The sequence below is a fragment of the Calliphora vicina genome, chromosome 3, assembly GCF_958450345.1.
Source record: "Calliphora vicina chromosome 3, idCalVici1.1, whole genome shotgun sequence".
NCBI classification, from domain to species: domain Eukaryota; kingdom Metazoa; phylum Arthropoda; class Insecta; order Diptera; family Calliphoridae; genus Calliphora; species Calliphora vicina.
The window spans coordinates 127937436-127957168 of record NC_088782.1 but is presented as its reverse complement, the minus strand read 5'-3'; the positions used below and the strand labels follow the sequence as shown (position 1 = coordinate 127957168).

The 19733-nt window shown below is 31.1% G+C and overlaps 5 protein-coding genes across 8 annotated transcripts; 3 read left to right on the top strand and 2 right to left on the bottom strand.

Annotated features, from left to right (window-relative positions):
- Positions 1 to 3166: 3166 nt before the first annotated feature.
- MsrA (methionine sulphoxide reductase A) lies at positions 3167 to 7985 on the top strand. 4 transcript variants are annotated; one of them, XM_065504690.1, is made up of 4 exons: positions 3167 to 3327; positions 6741 to 6922; positions 7150 to 7410; positions 7474 to 7985. In XM_065504690.1, the coding sequence occupies exons 1-4, from the start codon at positions 3271 to 3273 to the stop codon at positions 7706 to 7708; spliced, it is 735 nt and encodes a 244-aa protein (XP_065360762.1). In that variant the 5' UTR covers positions 3167 to 3270; the 3' UTR covers positions 7709 to 7985. The 4 variants fall into 4 exon arrangements, with proteins under 4 accessions (XP_065360762.1, XP_065360761.1, XP_065360760.1 ...); XM_065504689.1 differs by having other exon boundaries at positions 6741 to 6934; XM_065504688.1 differs by lacking the exon at positions 3167 to 3327 and adding an exon at positions 6515 to 6669.
- An 842-nt stretch (positions 7986 to 8827) lies between these two features.
- On the bottom strand, positions 8828 to 9538 carry gdl (gonadal protein gdl). The gene is made up of 2 exons (XM_065504691.1): positions 9355 to 9538; positions 8828 to 9284 (listed from the first exon to the last, which is right to left on the bottom strand). The coding sequence occupies exons 1-2, from the start codon at positions 9483 to 9485 to the stop codon at positions 8846 to 8848; spliced, it is 570 nt and encodes a 189-aa protein (XP_065360763.1). The 5' UTR covers positions 9486 to 9538; the 3' UTR covers positions 8828 to 8845.
- Positions 9539 to 11237: 1699 nt separating this feature from the next.
- Positions 11238 to 12620, top strand: LOC135953487 (corepressor interacting with RBPJ 1). The gene is made up of 2 exons (XM_065503414.1): positions 11238 to 11385; positions 11452 to 12620. The coding sequence occupies exons 1-2, from the start codon at positions 11314 to 11316 to the stop codon at positions 12556 to 12558; spliced, it is 1179 nt and encodes a 392-aa protein (XP_065359486.1). The 5' UTR covers positions 11238 to 11313; the 3' UTR covers positions 12559 to 12620.
- A 428-nt stretch (positions 12621 to 13048) lies between these two features.
- CSN1b (COP9 signalosome subunit 1b) lies at positions 13049 to 15147 on the bottom strand. The gene is made up of 4 exons (XM_065504256.1): positions 14955 to 15147; positions 14096 to 14845; positions 13359 to 14030; positions 13049 to 13285 (listed from the first exon to the last, which is right to left on the bottom strand). Exons 1-4 carry the CDS (start codon positions 14985 to 14987, stop codon positions 13214 to 13216), a joined length of 1527 nt encoding a protein of 508 aa, XP_065360328.1. The 5' UTR covers positions 14988 to 15147; the 3' UTR covers positions 13049 to 13213.
- Positions 15148 to 16243: 1096 nt separating this feature from the next.
- On the top strand, positions 16244 to 19290 carry LOC135953486 (tRNA (uracil-5-)-methyltransferase homolog A). Its single transcript, XM_065503413.1, has 4 exons — positions 16244 to 16504; positions 16568 to 16735; positions 16803 to 17958; positions 18761 to 19290. Exons 1-4 carry the CDS (start codon positions 16271 to 16273, stop codon positions 19180 to 19182), a joined length of 1980 nt encoding a protein of 659 aa, XP_065359485.1. The 5' UTR covers positions 16244 to 16270; the 3' UTR covers positions 19183 to 19290.
- Positions 19291 to 19733: the final 443 nt, after the last annotated feature.

Here is a 19733-nt window from a genome sequence, read left to right as displayed (position 1 = left end):
GATATGTACAATATTTAAATTAAAAACTTTAATAAAAATTAAGTAAAAAAAAAAATAATAATAAAACCCAAATAAACAAACATATCAAAAGCATATAGATTTCCCCCTACCGCTTGGTGTTCCCCAGACCCTTTTAAACACCCATTGAACGAATGATAAGTGTGCCAAAACAGTTTTGCTGCCGCACAGCTGATTGCATATCTCAGCACTGACGCGTTACTCAAAACAAACACTGTCAACTGGCTATAGATTTTAGTTGCTGTATAACGAAATTATTTCCAAAAATTCTAGCCGCTAAACTAATAATCAGAATTGGATGAAATTTGGCACAGTAATACTACATGCACCAAACTATATATGGCCTAAATTTAATTAAAAACCATAAAGCCATTTAGTAGTAAATGCCAATTTTCTGTAAATTCTTTATTTCTGCTCCGATTTTTAAGCTTCAAACGAAATCTGATTCTGTAAACAGAGACGAGCTCAAAAAGCAGCATGTCCTTTAAAAATAAAGGATTTTTAATATAGAAAACAATTTTTCAAAAATCTTTTAAATATGCAGTTTTTTTGTAAACAATTTTCAAAATCATGAATTGCGAGTATTTATATTTTTTTGTTTGCTTTTTCTTTTGTTTATTTATTTTAGACGTTGTGCACACAAAACCAGCACATGCTAGTCAAGCAACTTTTCTCTGTCTTTGGATCTTGCTTTCTCACTCTCTTTAGAGATTGTACGTATTGAAAATATATAATAGAGTCGTAGTATTTGCTGACTATATAATTGTTTTTGTTAAATCTGATAACTAGTACGTGAGGCCAAAGCCGGTTCATATTCACAAAAAAATAAATAAAAAAATCGTTGTCACTGCCAACTTTGTAAACGAGACAAATGCTTTACTTGCTGATTTAACTGAAAAAGAACAAACTTCTTGGGCATCATCGGACCTTATTTCATCAAAAACGAAGCCGGAGCCGGAGCGTTACTGTCAATGAAGATCGTTAACGCACCATGATCAATGATTTTTTTGTTTGAAAATACGGATGGCATTGATCCGGGTGAGAAGTGATTTCAGCAAGATGACGCTACATGTCAAACGGACCTTATTTCTTCAAAAATTAAGCCGGAGCTCGTGAAGATCGTTAACGCACCATGATCAATGATTTTTTTATTTGAAAATATGGATGACATTGATCTGGGCGAGAAGTGATTTCAACAGAATGACACTACATGCCATACGGAACTTATTTCTTCAAAAATTAAGCCGAAGCTCGCGTTACGGTCAATGAAGATCGTTAACGCATCATGATCAATGATTTTTTGTTTGAAAATATGGATGACATTGATCTGAGCGAGAAGTGGTTTCAACAGAATGACACTACATGCCATACGGATCTTATTTCTTCAAAAACGAAGCCAGAGCTCGCGTTACCATCAATGAAGATCGTTAACACACCATGATCAATGATTTTTTTGTTTGAAAATATGGATGATATTGATACGGGCGAGAAGTGGTTTCAACAGGATGATGCTACATGACATACGGACCTTATTTCTTCAAAAATTAAGCCGGTGCTTTACGGTCAATAAAGATCGTTAACGCAGTATGATCAATGATTTTTTTGGTTTGAAAATATGGAAGCATTGATCCGTGTGAGATGTGGTTTCAACAGGATGATGCTAGATGCAATAAGCCAACGACAACCATCGATTTATTGATAACTTGATTTCGAGAAATGAACCTGTGGACTCCATGGTCGTGTGATTTACCACCTCTCGAATATTTTCTGTAAAATTAGAAATCGGAAATCTTCAAAGGCCATGTAACTGTTAGATTATTGTTGTTGTTGGAGTTCTTCGGTGGGGAACAAGTTCCGCTTGATACAGCTCACAATCTTTCCTGAGTGAGACTCGGGTAGTTCCGGAGCGAAGATCCAATTCTCGTGAGAAAACCGATCTTTAGTGGCTAATTTGATCTTAGTCTGCTTTTACACAGGGCAAGTTTACTTGAAGCAAGTCTCGTCGATTCCCTTTTAAACTTGCTCGTCTGTTTACACACAGCAAGTCTGTGAGCAATTTTGTATGTCAAAACCTAATAGACGCCATATTGAAAATGAGAAAACAAAAGAAATTTGAAGAGACTTGCCAGTACAAGCAAGTGTGTACCCCTCTTCTTTCTTCTTGCCTCTCTCTCCTATAAACTCTAGACTTGCGCAAGAAAAATTGCCCTGTGTAAAAGCATACTTTGGTTACTGCAAGACGGCGCCACTCTTGTGTAATTCATTAAGAAAGAAAACATTTTCGAATTTCCATGTGTAAAGCACACAAATACGAAGGATTTTCTTTTCGAATCGAAAGAATAGTTAAGAAATTTCCCCATCGCGTAATTTCTCGATTTGACAACAGAAATTAGCTGCCTCTTTCTTATGATTTAACACCTCTGGACTATTTTCTCTCGGGGCCTTTTTAAGGACCGGGTTCACGTGAACAAACCACAACTATTCGATGCTCTGACAGATGAAATTTGGTGCTGCATTGATAAGATAATCGAGGCCATTTGAAAGGCCACAACCACGTGAACAAACCACAACCAATCGAAGCTCTGAATTGATTAGAAATTTTATGGAAAGAGCGGACCTTTGCGGACATTATTATTTTCCATATTTCTACTTTACATTAGTGTCAATAAAACTGATCTTTGTCAAAAAACAGAGTGTTTTAAAGCAAATTTATTCCATAACCTCAAATTTGACCAGCCTTCAAATCAAAATATGTATAACATTGAAAGATTTTACACAGAATTTAGAGGAAAGATATTTGTACTGTTTTTTTTCAATAATTCTAACAAAAATGCAATAATTTCAAGTATTTATAGTTACATATTGATTAAAGTTGAGCTCTCACATTTAGCACACAATTTCTCTATAATTCTTAATCACTCTTTAAGCTATTACACTCTCTCTCTCTACACTTACACTTAAATTGATTAAAACGAAAGAGTATAATCACTTATTATTTAATACATCAAGAGCTTTTTTGTTACTTTATTTCAACAGAAAAAAAATAAAAAGAAAAACCAACATAGATCAGCAGCGTTGGGTATATAAAGAGCCAGCATAAGAAATTGTCTTAACAGTTGATTTATAAACATCTACTAGTAAATATACAATTTGTAGCTTGATCAGCTACAAAATTTTAAGCACAGTGAACAAAAAGCTAAATTTTTAAAATAGTTTTTTTTTAAAAAAATACTTTAAATAAAATCGCCTAAAATGACTTCTATTGCTATTAATCCTGAAGATATTAATGTGCCACAACTCAAGGATTTGGTAAGTTTAAATTGCTTTTGTTTTTTTAAAAAAAAATTATTATAAGTTTATTCACCTATTTTAAATTTACAACTAAATAATTTTCTTAGTTATTATTAAAACCATAAGATAACAAGGAAAGTAAAATTTTAATTACAATAATTTAGATAAACAATTTATTAAAAGTAATTCTTATCTTTTAATAAAGAAATTTATAAAGCCGTTTGTTGTAAATTCTAAATTGTTTTATTTTTATTTTTTATAATTTTTGTGTGTATTAATTACGATTTTATCCAAAACAATAATAATAAAATAATAAAATTTGCATTGGAGTGTCATAAATTTCAGTTAAAATTTATTGACGTTTCTTTTTTTGTTTTGAAACCCGTTATATAGACTTTAAGTTTCTTTGTTTTGATTTTCATAAACAAAAAATAAACCTAATAAACTGTTCTAGTCTTAATTAAATAAGATTTAGTATTAATTATCATGTTTATAAAAACTTGTACTTTTCCAATTGCTCAAATCTAAGTGAATAATAGATTTTAAATTTTAAATATTCTTTGATAAACAAATTTGTATTCCTTGCAAAGGTTCAGATATAAATTATTGAAAACATTTAAGAACAAACCATTTTGTTTTGAATCTGTTAAGATTCATATTTTTTTAAATTCATAATTTTTATTAAAAAATTCTATAAAATTCCGTTAGTTAAATTAAATTTTGTGCAAGTATTTTCAAAAATACTATAAAGTTTTGTAATCGAGGTTGTCGTAGAATCCAATCATTGTTAGAATCAGTTTTGAAAACAACAAACAAAATACATTTGACTTATGTTATCCAATGTAATTTTTTGTTTAATCGATAAAGAATTTAATTTTAGATCCAATGTACTTTCAAAACCGATTCCGACAATTATTGGATTATATGCCAACAGCGATTCGGTATTGCCTTTTTTAATTTCAATATTTTTAGGAAACTTCTAAATTGAACTTTTCAATAAGTTCAAAATTGTTTGAAAATACTTAACATTTGTTTCCTAAAATGCAAATAATTGAATTATTTAAACAAAAAACTTTTATGCAAATTCTAAAGTTATTGTTTTTCAAAAAATTTCAATTAAATTTTATTTTTTTAATCTTGAATAATTTACTAATCTAAAGTTCGAAAATCTTAAATAATAATTCATTTCAAAATGTTTCTTTATGTTGTTAATTATATTTTTTCTTTTTCAAATCTTTCAAAATATTAAAGAATGTTTTACAAATATTTTATAAAAATTCCAAAATGTTTGTAAATTGTAAAAAAAGAATCGTTAAATTAAATTTTATTCAAAAAAATTCAAAATTAGTTTCAAATATTTTCATAAAAAAAATTAATCATTAAATTTTTTTCAAATCAAAATATTAAAATATGTTTTCCAAATCTTTTTTTGTTATAAAAAGATAATTAAATTTTCAAAAAATTCACAATTTTTTCCAAAACATTTGTTAAATTAATTTTTTTTTTCAAATCTATTCAAAATATAATATTTTTTTCTAAATCTATTGAAAATAATTTTTTTCCATATTCTCAAAAAATTCAAAATTTTTAAAATATCTTTAATTTTTTCGAATATGTAATTCAAAATTATTTAACTTTTTTTTAAAAAATCAAAATTATTTAAATTTTTTTTTTAAAAAATCAAAATTATTTTAAAAAACTTCGAACGAATTTTGAATTCTTTATATTGAAATTTTTTTTTGAAATATTCAATTTTTTAAAAAAAAAACTTTTCAAAAGAAAATAAACATACAATTGCTCATTACAGCCCACTGTTCCCTAACTTAAAATAACATTTTTTCTTATGCATTTAACACAAATTTCCCTCAAATAAAAAATCCCAAAACAAATCAAAAGTTTTTTAAAATCAAGAGAAAAATTACCAAAAAAGAAACTATCACACATTCACATAGATTTGCCTAATTTAATTTTACCTTCAATAAGTTTATTAAACCCCCCATTTTAAAATTCAAGAGCAGCACTCATTGCACACAGACACATTGTCTGACAATTGAAATAAAAAAGCTTTTCCTTCCTCACTTTTGTGTGTTTATTATTGTTTTTGTTAGAAAATCTATTATTATTTTTAAACAAACATCTTCCGGCACAAGTTCTCCTCCTCATACTCGTGTAGCTTAAAGAATTTACAAGAAATTAGTAACATAAAAATAGTGGTTTGGTTGCGGTGGCTGAAACTAAATAATTTAAAAATGTTTAAACGTGTAATGGGTGTAATTGTCCAAACAAGAGGTTTTCTTACGGACATGGAGGGCTTAAAGGTTTGGAATAAAAGCTTTTTTATATTTTGTTTTACAAAACCTGAGTCATTATAACATTGAGTTAATGAATAGTTGTAGTAAACTACTAGTGATAGTTGGTGGTTTTTATAAGAAAATTTTGTTTAAAATACAATGTACAAACGTTTTTTAGCTAAATTGCAAAAGCCGGGTTGTATTAAGGTAAAGCAAGTTGGTTTTATTTTTAAATAAATTTAAACAAAATTTAATAATTTTAAGTTTTTATGCAAAAAAAATCTACGTAATTCAATAAAAAAACTTAGCTAATATTTCTATTTCAACGACCTTGGCATTTACAGACATTCCTTAAGAGCCGATTTAATGTATTTTAGCTCTTAATTTCTCTTTTGCCGTTATTCTCTTAAAACCATATGACGTTGGTTTTGTTTATTTTTTATTATTTGTTTTTCCCACACACGTTTTGTGAGTGAGTAAGACAACCAACTACACACTTGTTATCAATTTTAAGGCAAATACAGGATATTTTGTAAAATATCTTAGGAATATAGAGAAATTTAGTTAAAATGATTCATTTTAATAAAAAATCAAACCTAAATTTTGCAGGATTTTGAGAATTATAATAAATAACAAGATTTATTACAATAATTATAAATAATTAAAGTAATAATTGATATTTTATGATTTAAAAAACTACAATCCCGTATAGTTGGTGCTATTAAGTTGTCATCTCTTAAATATTCCAAAGAAATATTGTTAGTGCATACGTGCATTGAACCTGGTTGATGATTTCGTCAAACAAATCACCATAAATTGTTAACATATTGACTGATTTGATATTGATGTACGTCCCCCAAAATGTTTAGTTCTATTAAAACTATTGAAGAGTTCGTAACTCCTCTGGAGTGTTAAACAAAAAGAATTTAAAATAGGCAACATGAACCAAAAATACTTGTTGATTTTATCAGTTTTGCTAGTGGTTTCAATTTTTGATTGTGTGGCAGTATTTTTCAATGAGTGGAAGGATTGCAATGGCTCCTCTTTAAATAAATATTTTAAATTTTATGTAAATTCTGTTTATTTTTAAAAATAATTCAAATCAAAACTAACTTTTTTATAAAATTTATTTTATTTTAGAGTATTGTGCGTAATGAACAAAAAGAATTGAACATCACACCGGTGCACAAACTGGATAGACCATTTAAAACTGCCACCTTTGGCATGGGCTGTTTCTGGGGAGCTGAGTCTTTGTATGGCGGTACCTGGGGCATTTTGCGCACTACTGTGGGCTATGCCGGCGGCTCTAAGGATCAGCCAACGTACCGTAATATGTAAGTTGTATGCCACGGAACAAATTTTAACTAATCTTTTTCTATTTCTATCTATTTTATTATCTTATACTTGTGCACCCTTTTATTATTGTTTGTTAATAACCAACTATCGCTTATCTAACTTTGCTCTCTCTCTCTCTGTTGCTATCTATCACGCTTACTAACTAATTTCTTTCAATAATTTTGTCATTTAACCCAAATTCACAACACTATAGGGGTGACCACACCGAAGTTTTAGAAATTGATTATGATCCTGAGATTATAAGCTACAAACAGTTGTTGAATCTCTTCTGGAATAACCATGAGTATGGTTTGTGTACTGTCATCAAAAGACAATATATGTCTTTGATTTTGTATCACGATGAGGAGCAGAAACAAATTGCCGAAGAATCGCGTGCGGAGGAGAAAATTAAAAGGGCTCCCGAAGTAATACGTACGGAAATTTCACCCAAAACTAATTTCTTTCCAGCAGAAGAGTAAGTTTAGCTTAGCTCTCTTTATAATACAAATAAACAATATTAATTAAATTTTTTATGCAGCTATCACCAAAAGTATCGCCTGCAGGGCCACCGTGATTTGTGTGAAACCTTCAATTTAAATTCCACACTTTTGCGTAGCTCATATGTGGCCACCAAACTCAATGGTTATTTGGCTGGTGTTGGGGGCGTAGAGCAATTTAAGCGTGAGGTTGAACAAATGGGTTTGACGCCCACCCAAAAAGATTATTGCAACTATTATATAGAAAAGAACGAGGGCCAGGGTCTGTACTGCTGACGCTGTAAATTAGTTGTAGATGTTAAACTCAAGAAATATTGCAACTCTTGCTAATAAGGGCTGTTTTTTCATGTATTAATTTCTTTGCTTTCCTGTTTTTTTCTTTTTATTTCTTTTAACTTGTTAAGTTTTAGTTTTATTTTAATTAGTATTTAATCTTTAACTAAATATAATATTCTATCTAAATTTATAATTAATAGTTATACCATTGTGATGATTGTATTATTAAATTATACATACTATAAATAAATATACTTTATATAAACAAATAATTAAATTCCTATATTGCTGAGGTTGTAATGGAGGACTAATTTGTCTAGTTTCCACTCTATGTCAATTACAAATTAGATTTCTTTATAATATTTGCTTACACGTGTTAATTATAGAATGATTTTTGGTTTGATTTTCCTTTGACGTTTTGTTTTAACAACTGTTGACTTTGTTAATTAACTGATAACTATCATTAGTGTTAACAATAAATGTAATAAATGTTTTATTTATTGTTGTGACAAGATAAATTTACACATTTTATGGCAGCAATTTTTAAACAAAGAACTGACGTTAGAAGTTCATAAATGATTAATAAAGTTAAAGTTTTACTAAATGAACTTTGTGTGGAATTTAATAGTTTTTCAATTGTTTTATCAAAAGCCTTATAATTCCTAATTTAATTTTCAAATATATTAGGGCCTGATTCAGAAACATGAACGTAACACAATTTTAAAAGTTTTGTGTGAAAACCACTCAGTTTTCAAATAATTTTTGAGGGGTTGTCATACAAAACTATGGCCCTGATTCGGAAACACGAATGGAAAACAATTTTCAAATTTTTCTATGAAAAACTTTCAAAACTTATTTAAAAACTGAATGATTTTTATACAAGCATTTGAAAATTTATTGCCAGTCGTATTTCTGAATCGGGCTCTTTGATAATTGTTCTCCGGTCTTGTTTCTGAATCAATATTTGTTTTTAAAGATATTGATATGTATTTATAATGCAATTAAAGGTATTTCTCAACAGCTAGGTCCTAAACTTTTATACTTAATAGATTTTATACCTATAGTCTTTTCAAAATCCCTTAATATTTATCTTAAATCACAATTAAAAAAAAACTTCCATTTACCTTGTTTTTTTTATTACTTATTCGGCTCAAATTTAATTCTCGATAAACGCAAAATAAAATCCAATAGAAACATTTGTATCTTGATCTCTTTGGGATTGTCTGTCACATAGAACCCTGCCACTCCGGCCTTATGCAATGTCGACTGTTGATCGCGCACCTTTTGATCCAACAAAGCAATCAATTTCATATCAGTCTCTTTTAATTTACGATTATGTTTGATTTTCATCAATTGCAATATATGCTGTAACTCCTCTTGATCATTAATTTTCGAAATCCATTCCTGTACCTCAATTTCATACTCATTCTCCACCTGTTCGCGCAATTGATGTAAATGCTTTTCGGTTACATGTTGGATTTCCATTAAACCCTTGACTATTTCGAAAATTGTATCGTTCAGCAGAGAATTGGCCAATTCGGTGAGCAGTTCATAGGAAATGCGTGTGTGGTAGATTCTGGTGAAATCAAACAAACAAATTGTTAAAATATCAATAAGACCACCTTGTTTTCTTGTCCCCAACTTACTCCGGCAAATTGGCATGCATAGACTTAAGTTGATCTACTAGGAAATATAATTTTCTTTGCAAATATTCTGGTGATAATTGGGTAATGTCCTCGTGAGTTAAATCTCCTGGAGAATAATTAAGTTCCTCCATTTTTATTCAAGAAAATAGCTTTTCATTTCTTCTAGTTACAAAAATCACAGTTATTTTTCTACGAAATGAGCAAAACAAAATAAGAAAAACAAGTCATTGGAGTTGCCATAACTTAAATTTAGCAATAGAAAATCACTAAAATAATTTAAAACCATGAACGAAATATGTGCATTGAACTTAATAGGTTGAGAATTTCATTTCGTTGAATTAAATATGTAAAAATTAATTTGTTAAAGTTTTTTATTATTGCAAGAATATAAAACAATTTTGGTTGAATTTCCTGAAATATTTTCAGGTGAAAAACTATTTTTGGTATTAAAAAATTGTAGTTTGAAAAAAATTTGTATTAAAAAATATTTTTCCTGATTTTGGCCCATTGTTTGTCCGAATTTCTATGGTATTATATACCATAGAGAAACATAGAGCGGAAACTAGAAAAAAACTCAAACAAAAAAATTACTCAAAATATTCACACTTACGAGTGATGTTTTTGTTTTCACATAGTCCCAGCGGGAAAAAATTATAGGACTTCAGTTTGTAGGCCTTCTAAAAGGCATACTTACACATTCTAAAAGATCCGATACTAATTCCACACTGCCTGCTCTTAGAAGATGTTCAAGAAGGCCTATGAATTCCCTTCTAATAACATGTGGTTAAATAAAAATAGTCTCCATCAAAAAATAAAATACTCTGCATCTCTTTGATTAACTCTCTTTACAAAATTTACAACAATAAATTGCTTGATGTGGCTTCTTATTTATTTTTGTTGCTTTTTAAGTATGTAATCAGAAATTATCATGTTTCAAAAAATTAAACAAACAACTTGATTTTAATTCTTATTCTTATTTCAGATCTTCTAATAAGACTTTAAATAGGTCTTCCATGGTAGACGTTCTATAAAACTTTAAAATGTACGACTTTTCATAGGCCGTCCTTTGATGCCTAATTTCTAATGCTTTTTTTCTCTTTTAGGCACTTTATTATGCCTTCTCATGTAGCTCTTCCACAAGACTTTGCAATAGTTCTACCTTACTAGGCATTCCATATTTCATTCCTCTACAGGCCTTTCATTAGATCAGTAATAACAGGTTTTTGTATAGCCCTTCCAAAGTAGACCTTCTAATAGCCCTTCCAAAGTAGACCTTCTAATAGCTCTTCCCAATTAGGCCTTATATAAGCCCTTGCAAAGTAGGCCTTCTAGTAGCCCTTCCTAAGTAGGCCTTCTCTCAGCCCTCCAACAGCAGCGAGTGTGCAAGGCCTTGGCTCGCAATGACACGCCGTGTAAAATTGAAATGATTTTGCAATGCGGCTAGAAGTCCTTGTGTCTGCAAAAGAAGGCCTTTAGGAAGGCCTCTTTACTGCATCTTTTTCCCGCTGGGGTTTTTCCTACTAATACATTCTCACCAGGTTTCTGACAACTGAGTTAGGTCTTTGACAGCAAAGTTTCCGCTCTATGTATATTCTCTATGTTATATACGTCGTTGGAAAGGTCTTTGAAATGTCTATCATTAAATATCTACAGTGTCTATAATAATAGCTTAGTATACAAACTTTAATTTAGCTAATTTTGCATAAAACATTATAGGTTTAGTAATCAAAATAATATTTTAGTTAGTTTAAATTTATAAAAACGCCTAAATATGGCCCCTCATAAAAAAATTGTTTTCCGCGTTGCCAACTATAATTATATTAACTGACAGCTGATTGTAAGAGACGCACTCACCATTTTTTTACTTTGTTTTTATATTTTTCTTTATCGATACAAACGTTTGTAAAAAATCTACGAAAACTAATTTTTAGTAAAAAATAAAACCAATAATATTAAAAAATGGGTAAAGGTTTTAACAATTACATGTGTAAAAAGTTCTTCCATCCTGCCTCCAGGGATAATCTGAAAAGGGTAAGTGTGTTTCTCTAAAAACAATAAACATCTACTAAAGTTTTTACTCTACCTTCCATCAAACAGGTATGGATGGCTGAACAGCAAGCTGAGGCCTACAAAAAGAAACAGGAAGAGCTGCGTAATCAATATGAAAAGGAACAGAATTTGCATGAGAACAAGGCCATGCTTAGCAAGGAGAGCAAGGACAAATTGAGTGTTAATTTCATGTATGAACCGCCGCCGGGCGTGAGAAAGGATCGCGAAAAAGATGACAATGAACCGGAATACAAATTTGAGTGGCAGCGCAAATATAACGCTCCACGTGAGTCTTACTGTAAGGGTGACACGGAAATTAGAGATCAACCTTTTGGCATACAAGTACGTAATGTACGCTGTATAAAGTGCCACAAGTGGGGCCATATTAACACAGACAAGGAATGTACCATGTACAGCATATCCATGAGTGAAGCTCGTAAACTGCATTCAGAGGCAGAGGCGGCTGACATAATGGAGAAAAATGTACTGGAAGAACAAATGAAAGGTGATGGTCTAATGATGAAACGTTCAGCCATGGAGTTGCAAAATAGCACCAATCAACGGCATGCTCTGGTGCCTAGTGACCCGGAGGATGCTGACGACCAAATGAATAAAGAGGGAAATCCGGAAAAAGCATTCTTGAAATCCTTAAGCAAGGAACAGAAATTAAAGCTGCTCAAGAAATTGGAAAAAATTGAAAAGCTTAAGAAAAGTAAAGATGGCAAAATTAAAAAACATAAAAAGTCTAAGAAAAAATCCAAGAAGCATGAGAATAACAGTGATTCAGAGGAGGATAAACGTAAAAAACAAGCTAAGAAAAAAGACAAAAAACATAAAAAATCACGCAGTAAATCAGAATCTTCGACGCCTTCAGATGACTCTTCATCTTCTTCAGATGAGTCGTCGTGCACAGAAAGTACTAACAAACGAAAGAAAGATAAAATGCGCAATGATAAGAAAACTTATGAAGCAGACAAACGCAATAGATCGCGTTCTAGGTCAAGAGATCGCACAGTGAGAAGGCGTTCACGCTCACGGGAAAGGCAACGTTCTAGATCGCAAGAAAGAAATGGCCACAAAAAAGATGAAAGACGTGAGATAAGACGCAGCCGATCTCCCCGCCGTCGGGATCACTATAATAATAATAGGCGGTAAGTTTTGGATTTGTTAGCCATCAAAGGAATATGTTTACAGTGTATTTTTATTAATATTTTCATTGGAAAATTATAGCAGTTAAAAAAAGTGTCAATTTATAAATTTATTGGGGATATTGGATAAGAAACATGCAAATGTTTTATGTATTTGCAAATGCAATATATTTTTGTTTTCAATAAAAGACATTTAAAAACAAGTAAGGGAGCTATATTTGGCTGTGACGTATTATACATAAACTTGTTCTAAATTTTTCTTCTTATTCCTTTTTTATATGAAAACTTTTCGGTTTTTTTTTTGGGGGAGGGAATTTCCTATTCACCCCCTTTGGATCCGCGCTTGCCCTTACCACATACAAAATTATATCAAGACCTAAATCTAACCCAACTGAGTAAAAAATATTTTTTTAGTCACAACTTATTTAACTAAATATAGAACTTTACTTACCTCAATATGAAAAACAATATATTTTTTTTAACTCAAAAAAAAACACTTTCATCTTTTTTTTTTAAAAAAAATGGAGGAATTTTTTAAATCGCAACAGAATTAGAATACACAATAAAAGTAAAGTTGTTATGCAAATGTATAATGAATTTTTCTTTCAAACAATATCCTCAGGATCAGTGAGTAGGAGCAAACGACGAACATATAATTAACTTTAAATTCTAGCTGTTGTAGGAGTACTTGAACCAGCAGCAACACACAAGTCGGTGTGTTCACGAGGTATGCTCTGAAATCATATAATTTCGTTTTTTTTTTTTTTGTAAATCTGTTAATTATATTTCAATTAGATATTTACCCACCTTAACATGTATATTACTTTTGAGTATGGCGGCTCTTAAAACCAACATGCGTGAACGTCTTTGATATTTCTTGCCCATGGAAATGGCCCGTTCAAAAGTACTGCTACGTTGATCAGTCTCCTTGGCGTACAATATTTTATTGTGCGAGTCAATGCGAGCTTGAATTTGTCCCTCCAAAATCAGCTGCATCACCTCGTTCTCCAATGCCTCGACGGTGCGATTAAAGGCAGTGGCCATTTTGCGCATATCGGCAGAAAGGTAGGGACTAAAATATTGAATCAAAGCACGGTTCCTAATCTTTGTATACAATGTATTGACATGGGGTGCTATGTACATGTCCAGCAATAGATTGTCACGGATTTCGTCGAGCAACTTTAGACATGAACCATATTTAGACTCGTAAAACTTAAAAACAATATCTCTTAGTTGGGGCTCTAGTTCTAGGAAGAGCTTAAATGAGCTAGAAGAGATGACATTTTTTTGCAGCTCTTGACGATCGAAGGTGGCCAGAGCGCAGAGACCCCCATACATGGCGACATTGTTGGGAGATATCATTTCGGGAAAATCACAATGATCAAAGTTGGCCAACAGAAAATGTTTGGCAGCCGATTTATATTTTTTGGTTTGCAATTCGGCCAAGCCAGCCGCACACTTTAGACGTGTTAGAACAGCCTAAAATTTAATAAATTAATAAAAAAAAATATAATAATTCGAATGTTAATAAAAAGTAATCCCACCTGATTTGCGTCCTTAGAACATTCGTTAAAGTCCGGTGTACTCTCTGCCTTGGACACATAGCTCAGCACATGTGACCAATTCTGCAAATACAACGACACCTTGATGACATTCAAGCACATGTTGACCACGTCCTTGCCACTGGTGCAATAATCTCTAGCACGGGAATAACATTTGAGGGCATTGGACAAATCACCACAACTTAGATAATGATCACCCAAATCATCATGACCTCGGCGTATGCTCTCCTTAATAGAACTCGATTTAAAGTTCTTGAGGTCTGAGTCAAGTTTTTCCAGTTTAAGGGCAGCTTTTTTGCTCTTACTTTCCACCCAGTTCTGATCGAATACCGGCAAGTCTTGAGCCTGGCCAGCCACGACCGGTTGAGCAGCTATATCAGGCAGACCACCAGCAGCACCTCCTCCACCCGCACCACCATTGCCACCAACACCACCGGCTCCGCCACCACCATTTGTGCTGACATACACATCATTCATTTTTTTATGCAAAACTTGATACATGGTCACATTGTAGGTGGTCATGACATAGTTAATGGCCATTTTTAAGGCTTCCAAACGCAATGAGGGGCACACATCAGCTACAAATATCATTCTATACAACCGGGCCAAGCCCACATACGAATTGGCATAGACCTCTAAATCCAATGTGGGATTCTCAACAACTAATTGATGCTCCTCGTTGTTGTCGTTATCCTCCATTGGGGCATCAACTTGCATCGGTTCGATAGCATTCTATTAATGCAATCCAAAAAGGTTAACAAACAATAAACAAATTTGTGGTAAGACAACAAAGAAATCTTTGCTATTCTAGAATTTTATTTTTTTTGCCAGTACGACTTACCTGGGCCAAAGGAGGTAATGGCATTTGAGGCATGGCTTTTGTTGGTATTATTTATAGACTTTTGTGTAAATTTTTCCTTTACGTCTGTCAAAGTAAATATAATAAAAGAATTATTTTCTTTTTCGCAGATCAGCGTTAAAATTTTTGCAAAAAATTCTGCACAACACTCAGCCGGTTTTGACAATTGTACGATTGTGTGTTGCCAGATTGGGGATTCTATGAAATGCGTTGCCAACTAGATGTTGTTTGTTGTCATAGTAGGCGTTATATAGTAAAGGTTTCTGACGACAAATTTGAAATTAAAAGTTTTTGTCTATTGTATTTTTAATATACAAATTCCTTTGATATTGAAAGCGTGTGCTACCGTTTGGCACACGCTTTCAATAAAGTACTATGGTGAGAAAATTCTATAATAATGGTGTGTCAAATTAATTATTTTTTGATTTCTGACAAATTGTCTAGAAAATTCAAAATACATATCAACAAATTATACGGTTGTCAGCCTGTATAACTATATTTGCGTTTTATTAGGGATTCAAAAACAAGTTAATGTAAAATAATACAAATTACCAACATATTTTATCACATTTTCTATTTATTTGTTTTAATTTTGTCAAAATTTTTATTTATTTGATAAAATTTTGAGTAACATTATGAGCTAAGAAATTTTATTCACCTCATATTACTTTCCGACTTAGTTTGGCTTAAAATGTATTAAACTTTTATATTAGTTTGGAAAATTAAATTTTTTGATTCCATCTGTCAATTATTGTATGATAAAAACCGATAATAAATCGTCGATATAATAAAAATTAATGAAAATGATTAGTGAAATTTTTTATATTTAAATTTGTAAATTTTTTATTGTTCGTTGTTTTTATTTATTCCAAATTTAAGCGATTATATTGGAAAATGAGAATTTTGTTCGGTATAAAAATAATATTCAAATTGTAGTTTTTCCAAACTCGGAGTACTATAAAAATAATGTTATACACAAGATTTTTTTATAGAAAATATTCTTATACATACTTTAAACTGAAAATGTTTAAAGAATCAAATAAATCTTGAGCTCTGGTACTCATTAATATGGAATAGTATTAAAAATAAAAGTAAGAATGCATCAACTTTTCCATCCCTGATATATATGTAAATCGTATTGGTAACACTATCGTTTTCGTTATTTTGTTTTCACCCGCTTTTTCTAAACATTCAACATTTTGACACGTGTTGTTCATCATATTTTGTCACAAAGATTTTTAATAATTTCACAAATTGTTCACATTTCTATAAATTGTATAACATTTATTAAAATAAAAATGGACCCAGAGCCACAAGAAGTGAAACAAGTGGAGGCTGAGGCAGAAGTGGTCAACACAGAACAAAAAAATGAAGAAGTAAAAGAAACTACAACAGAGAAAATTGCCACTGAAGAAACTAAAGAAAAGGAAGAGGAGGAGACCGGCAAGGAATTTGGCTACTTGCAGCGCAATGAATTTACTTCAGAAATATACAAAATTGAAGTGCGGAATTTGGGCTACTTTGGCATAGGAGTAAGTTTTTTTTAAATTTAAGTTTTGAAGAATACAATTTATAGGTTTTAAAATTTTGTTTAGGAATTTAAAAAGTTGCTGAAAAACAAACTGAAGTTGGATATGGCCAAAGTGAAATCTCCCTTGCGCAAAGAATTCGCTTTTGTATGCTTTCGCAGTCAGGAAGATCAGGAAAAAGCCATACAACTGTTAAATGGCTACAAATGGAAGGGCAAAGTCTTGCAAGCCACGGTAAGTTTTACTTAATCTAATAATCAATTTAAATAATCTGTAATACTTCCTTATTTGACAATTTCAGGTGGCCAAGGCATCTGCCGATCCCTTGCAAAGGAAAAGGAAAGAAGATGGCCAAGCTGACGAAGGACGTGCTGGCGACAACAAAAAACAACGCACTTCTGCCGATGCCACTTGTCCCTTGGCCCACTTAAGCTATGAAGAGCAACTAAAAAAGAAATATTACGAAATGGAAGAGCTTATCAAAAAGTTTACTCAAGATTTGAAAAAAATCAACCGAGATGCCAAACCCTATTTACAGAATTTCAAATATGAAGGTGCTTTAGCCTCCCCTCAAATAGACGGTTATCGCAATAAGAATGAATTTACGGTGGGTAAAAATAGTAATGGTGATATTGTGGTAGGTTTCCGCCTAGGCAGTTATGCTGATGGTTCAGTGGAAGTAGCGGAAGTAGAGTCTTTGCCACACATTCCCAAGGCAGCCAAATGGGCGGCAAAATCGTTCCAAGATTTTGTCAAACAATCCAAGTTTGAACCTTTCAATCCCGAGGGCAATGCTGGCCATTTCCGGCAAATAATGGTGCGCACTTCCAAGCTCACCCATGAACTTATGCTGGTACCAGGCCTCTACACCTCCAATTTGACAGAGGAGGAATTGCAACAAGTTAAAAAAGAGTTAATAGAATACTATGAAAACTTATCCTACAAGGACGAGGAGGATGAGGGTAAAGAATACAAATGCACCTCTTTGTATTATCAAGATGTTAAACATCGCGAAGTGGGACAAATGGTATCACCGGTCACACATTTATCGGGTACCACACACATAAGAGATTCCATACAAGATTTGGAATTTAGAATAAGTCCCTTGGCCTTCTTTCAAATTAACACAGCCAGTGCCAATGTTTTATATCAAAATGCCATTGATTTGGCGGCACCTAAAGCTCACTCTACAGTTTTAGATATTTGCTGTGGCACCGGTACCATAGCTTTGGCTTTTTCGAAACACTGTAAACAGGTTTTGGGTGTGGAAATCATACCAGATGCCATTAAGGATGCCGAGTATAATGCCGAGAAGAATGGTATTACAAATTGTAAGTTTTATACAGGCAATGCTGATGATTATATACAGTCGATGGTGAAGGAGGTGGTGTATGGTACTGCACCGGGAGAGCCTTTGGATTTGGTGGCAGTTGTGGATCCTCCAAGAGCGGGATTGCGTAAGTATTTAAAATTTTTGTTCGAAATTTAAGATTTTTAATTTTGAAAATTTAAAAGTTTTGAAATTTCTTCTAAAAATTTAAATTTTTTTCTAAAAATTGGAAATTTCTTTTAAAATTTTAATTTTTCTTCAGAAATTGAAAAGTTCAGCTAAAATCTGTTGGAAATTGAGAAATGGTTTTGGTTTAAAAATGTCTTATTAATTTTTTTTGCGCAAAATTAAAAACTTTTTTTTCAAATTAAATCAAAAATTTCGAAATCGAAAATTTTATAAAAATATTTTCGAAATTTTAATTTTTTTTCAAAATAAAAATTTTCCAAAAAATAATATTTAAAAATTTAAAAAAAAATTTTATTATAGAAAATTTTACCAACATTAAAAAAAAATATTTTCGAAATTTAAAATTTTTTTTTTCAAAATAAAAATTTTCCAAAAAAAAAAAATATTTAAAAATTTGGAAAAAAAAATTTATTATAGTTTTGAATCGGAATCGAAAATTTTTGTATTAAATTCAAAGTTTTAATTTCAATCAAAATTATTTCCAAATTTTTTCAAAAAAAAATTGGAAAAATTATTTTTTTTTTATATTTTTGCAATAAATTAAAAACTTGGTCAGAAATCTATTAAATTAAATTTGAAAAAATTATTTTTTTAAATAAAAATATTTCTAAAAAATTTGTTTAAACCGATATTTAATAATTTGTAAACTTTTTTCGAAATCGAAAATTATTTCTTCGAAATTATTTTGAAAATAAAATGTTTGGTTACAAAATTTAAAAATTTACAAATATATTCTATAGACAATCGCTCAATTCTGGCCATACGAGCTGCCTCGGCCATTAAGCGTTTGGTATACATTTCATGTAATCCCCATAGGGCCCAACGTAACTGGATCGAATTGGGCCGTCCCGAATCGAAACAATATAAAGGTGAACCCTTTTATCCAGTAACAGCCGTAGCTGTTGACATGTTTCCTCACACTACACACACTGAAATGATTGTACTATTCGAAAGGAAAAGCTCGGAAGAAACTGAAAAGAAACAAGAGAATAAAGAAAAAGTTGAAACAAACACAACAGAAAAACCACAGGAACCTAAACAAGAACCCATGGAGCAAGAAACTCTAGAGCTTAAACACGATTTAGAGGAAAAATCGAAAGAAGAAAGCAATGAACCTGAGGCTGCTGCTGGCATTAAAACGGAAGAAGAAAATGGAAAATAAGTTGGAAGTTCTTTTTGTAACAAATTAATAACACAAACATGTATTGTAAGTTTAATTTTTATATTAATTCAAAGAATTAAAGCAAAAAAGTATATCATCCATCCTATACATATCATATTTTTTTATTTAAATAACATTTCTTGTTAAAAAATCCAGTGTTTATCTCATAGATACACAGCACTCTATTAAAGTAGTTAGGGATTTATGCCGCTACAACATGATACTGTATCATATTATTCAATTTAAATCAATTTACTTAAATTGATTTAGTACAACTGTTACAATGTGCTAAAAAGTTGACAGCAAACATAATTTGGAGAAGCTTGCAAATGATTTAGTATGTTTTAGAACAGTGCTTCAAACAGCAACTTTAGATAAAGTAAAGAAGATACTTCAATTAAATCTGTAATAATTCGGTTTTTTTTTTTGTAATAACAAAAAAGTTTTTAAAGAACTTTTTTTTATTTATTTTGAAGAATGAGTCATGACATTGTAAAAAAAAATCTGTGTTAATGTCACGTGTAAAGGTTTTACAGCTGTAATATGAAAAA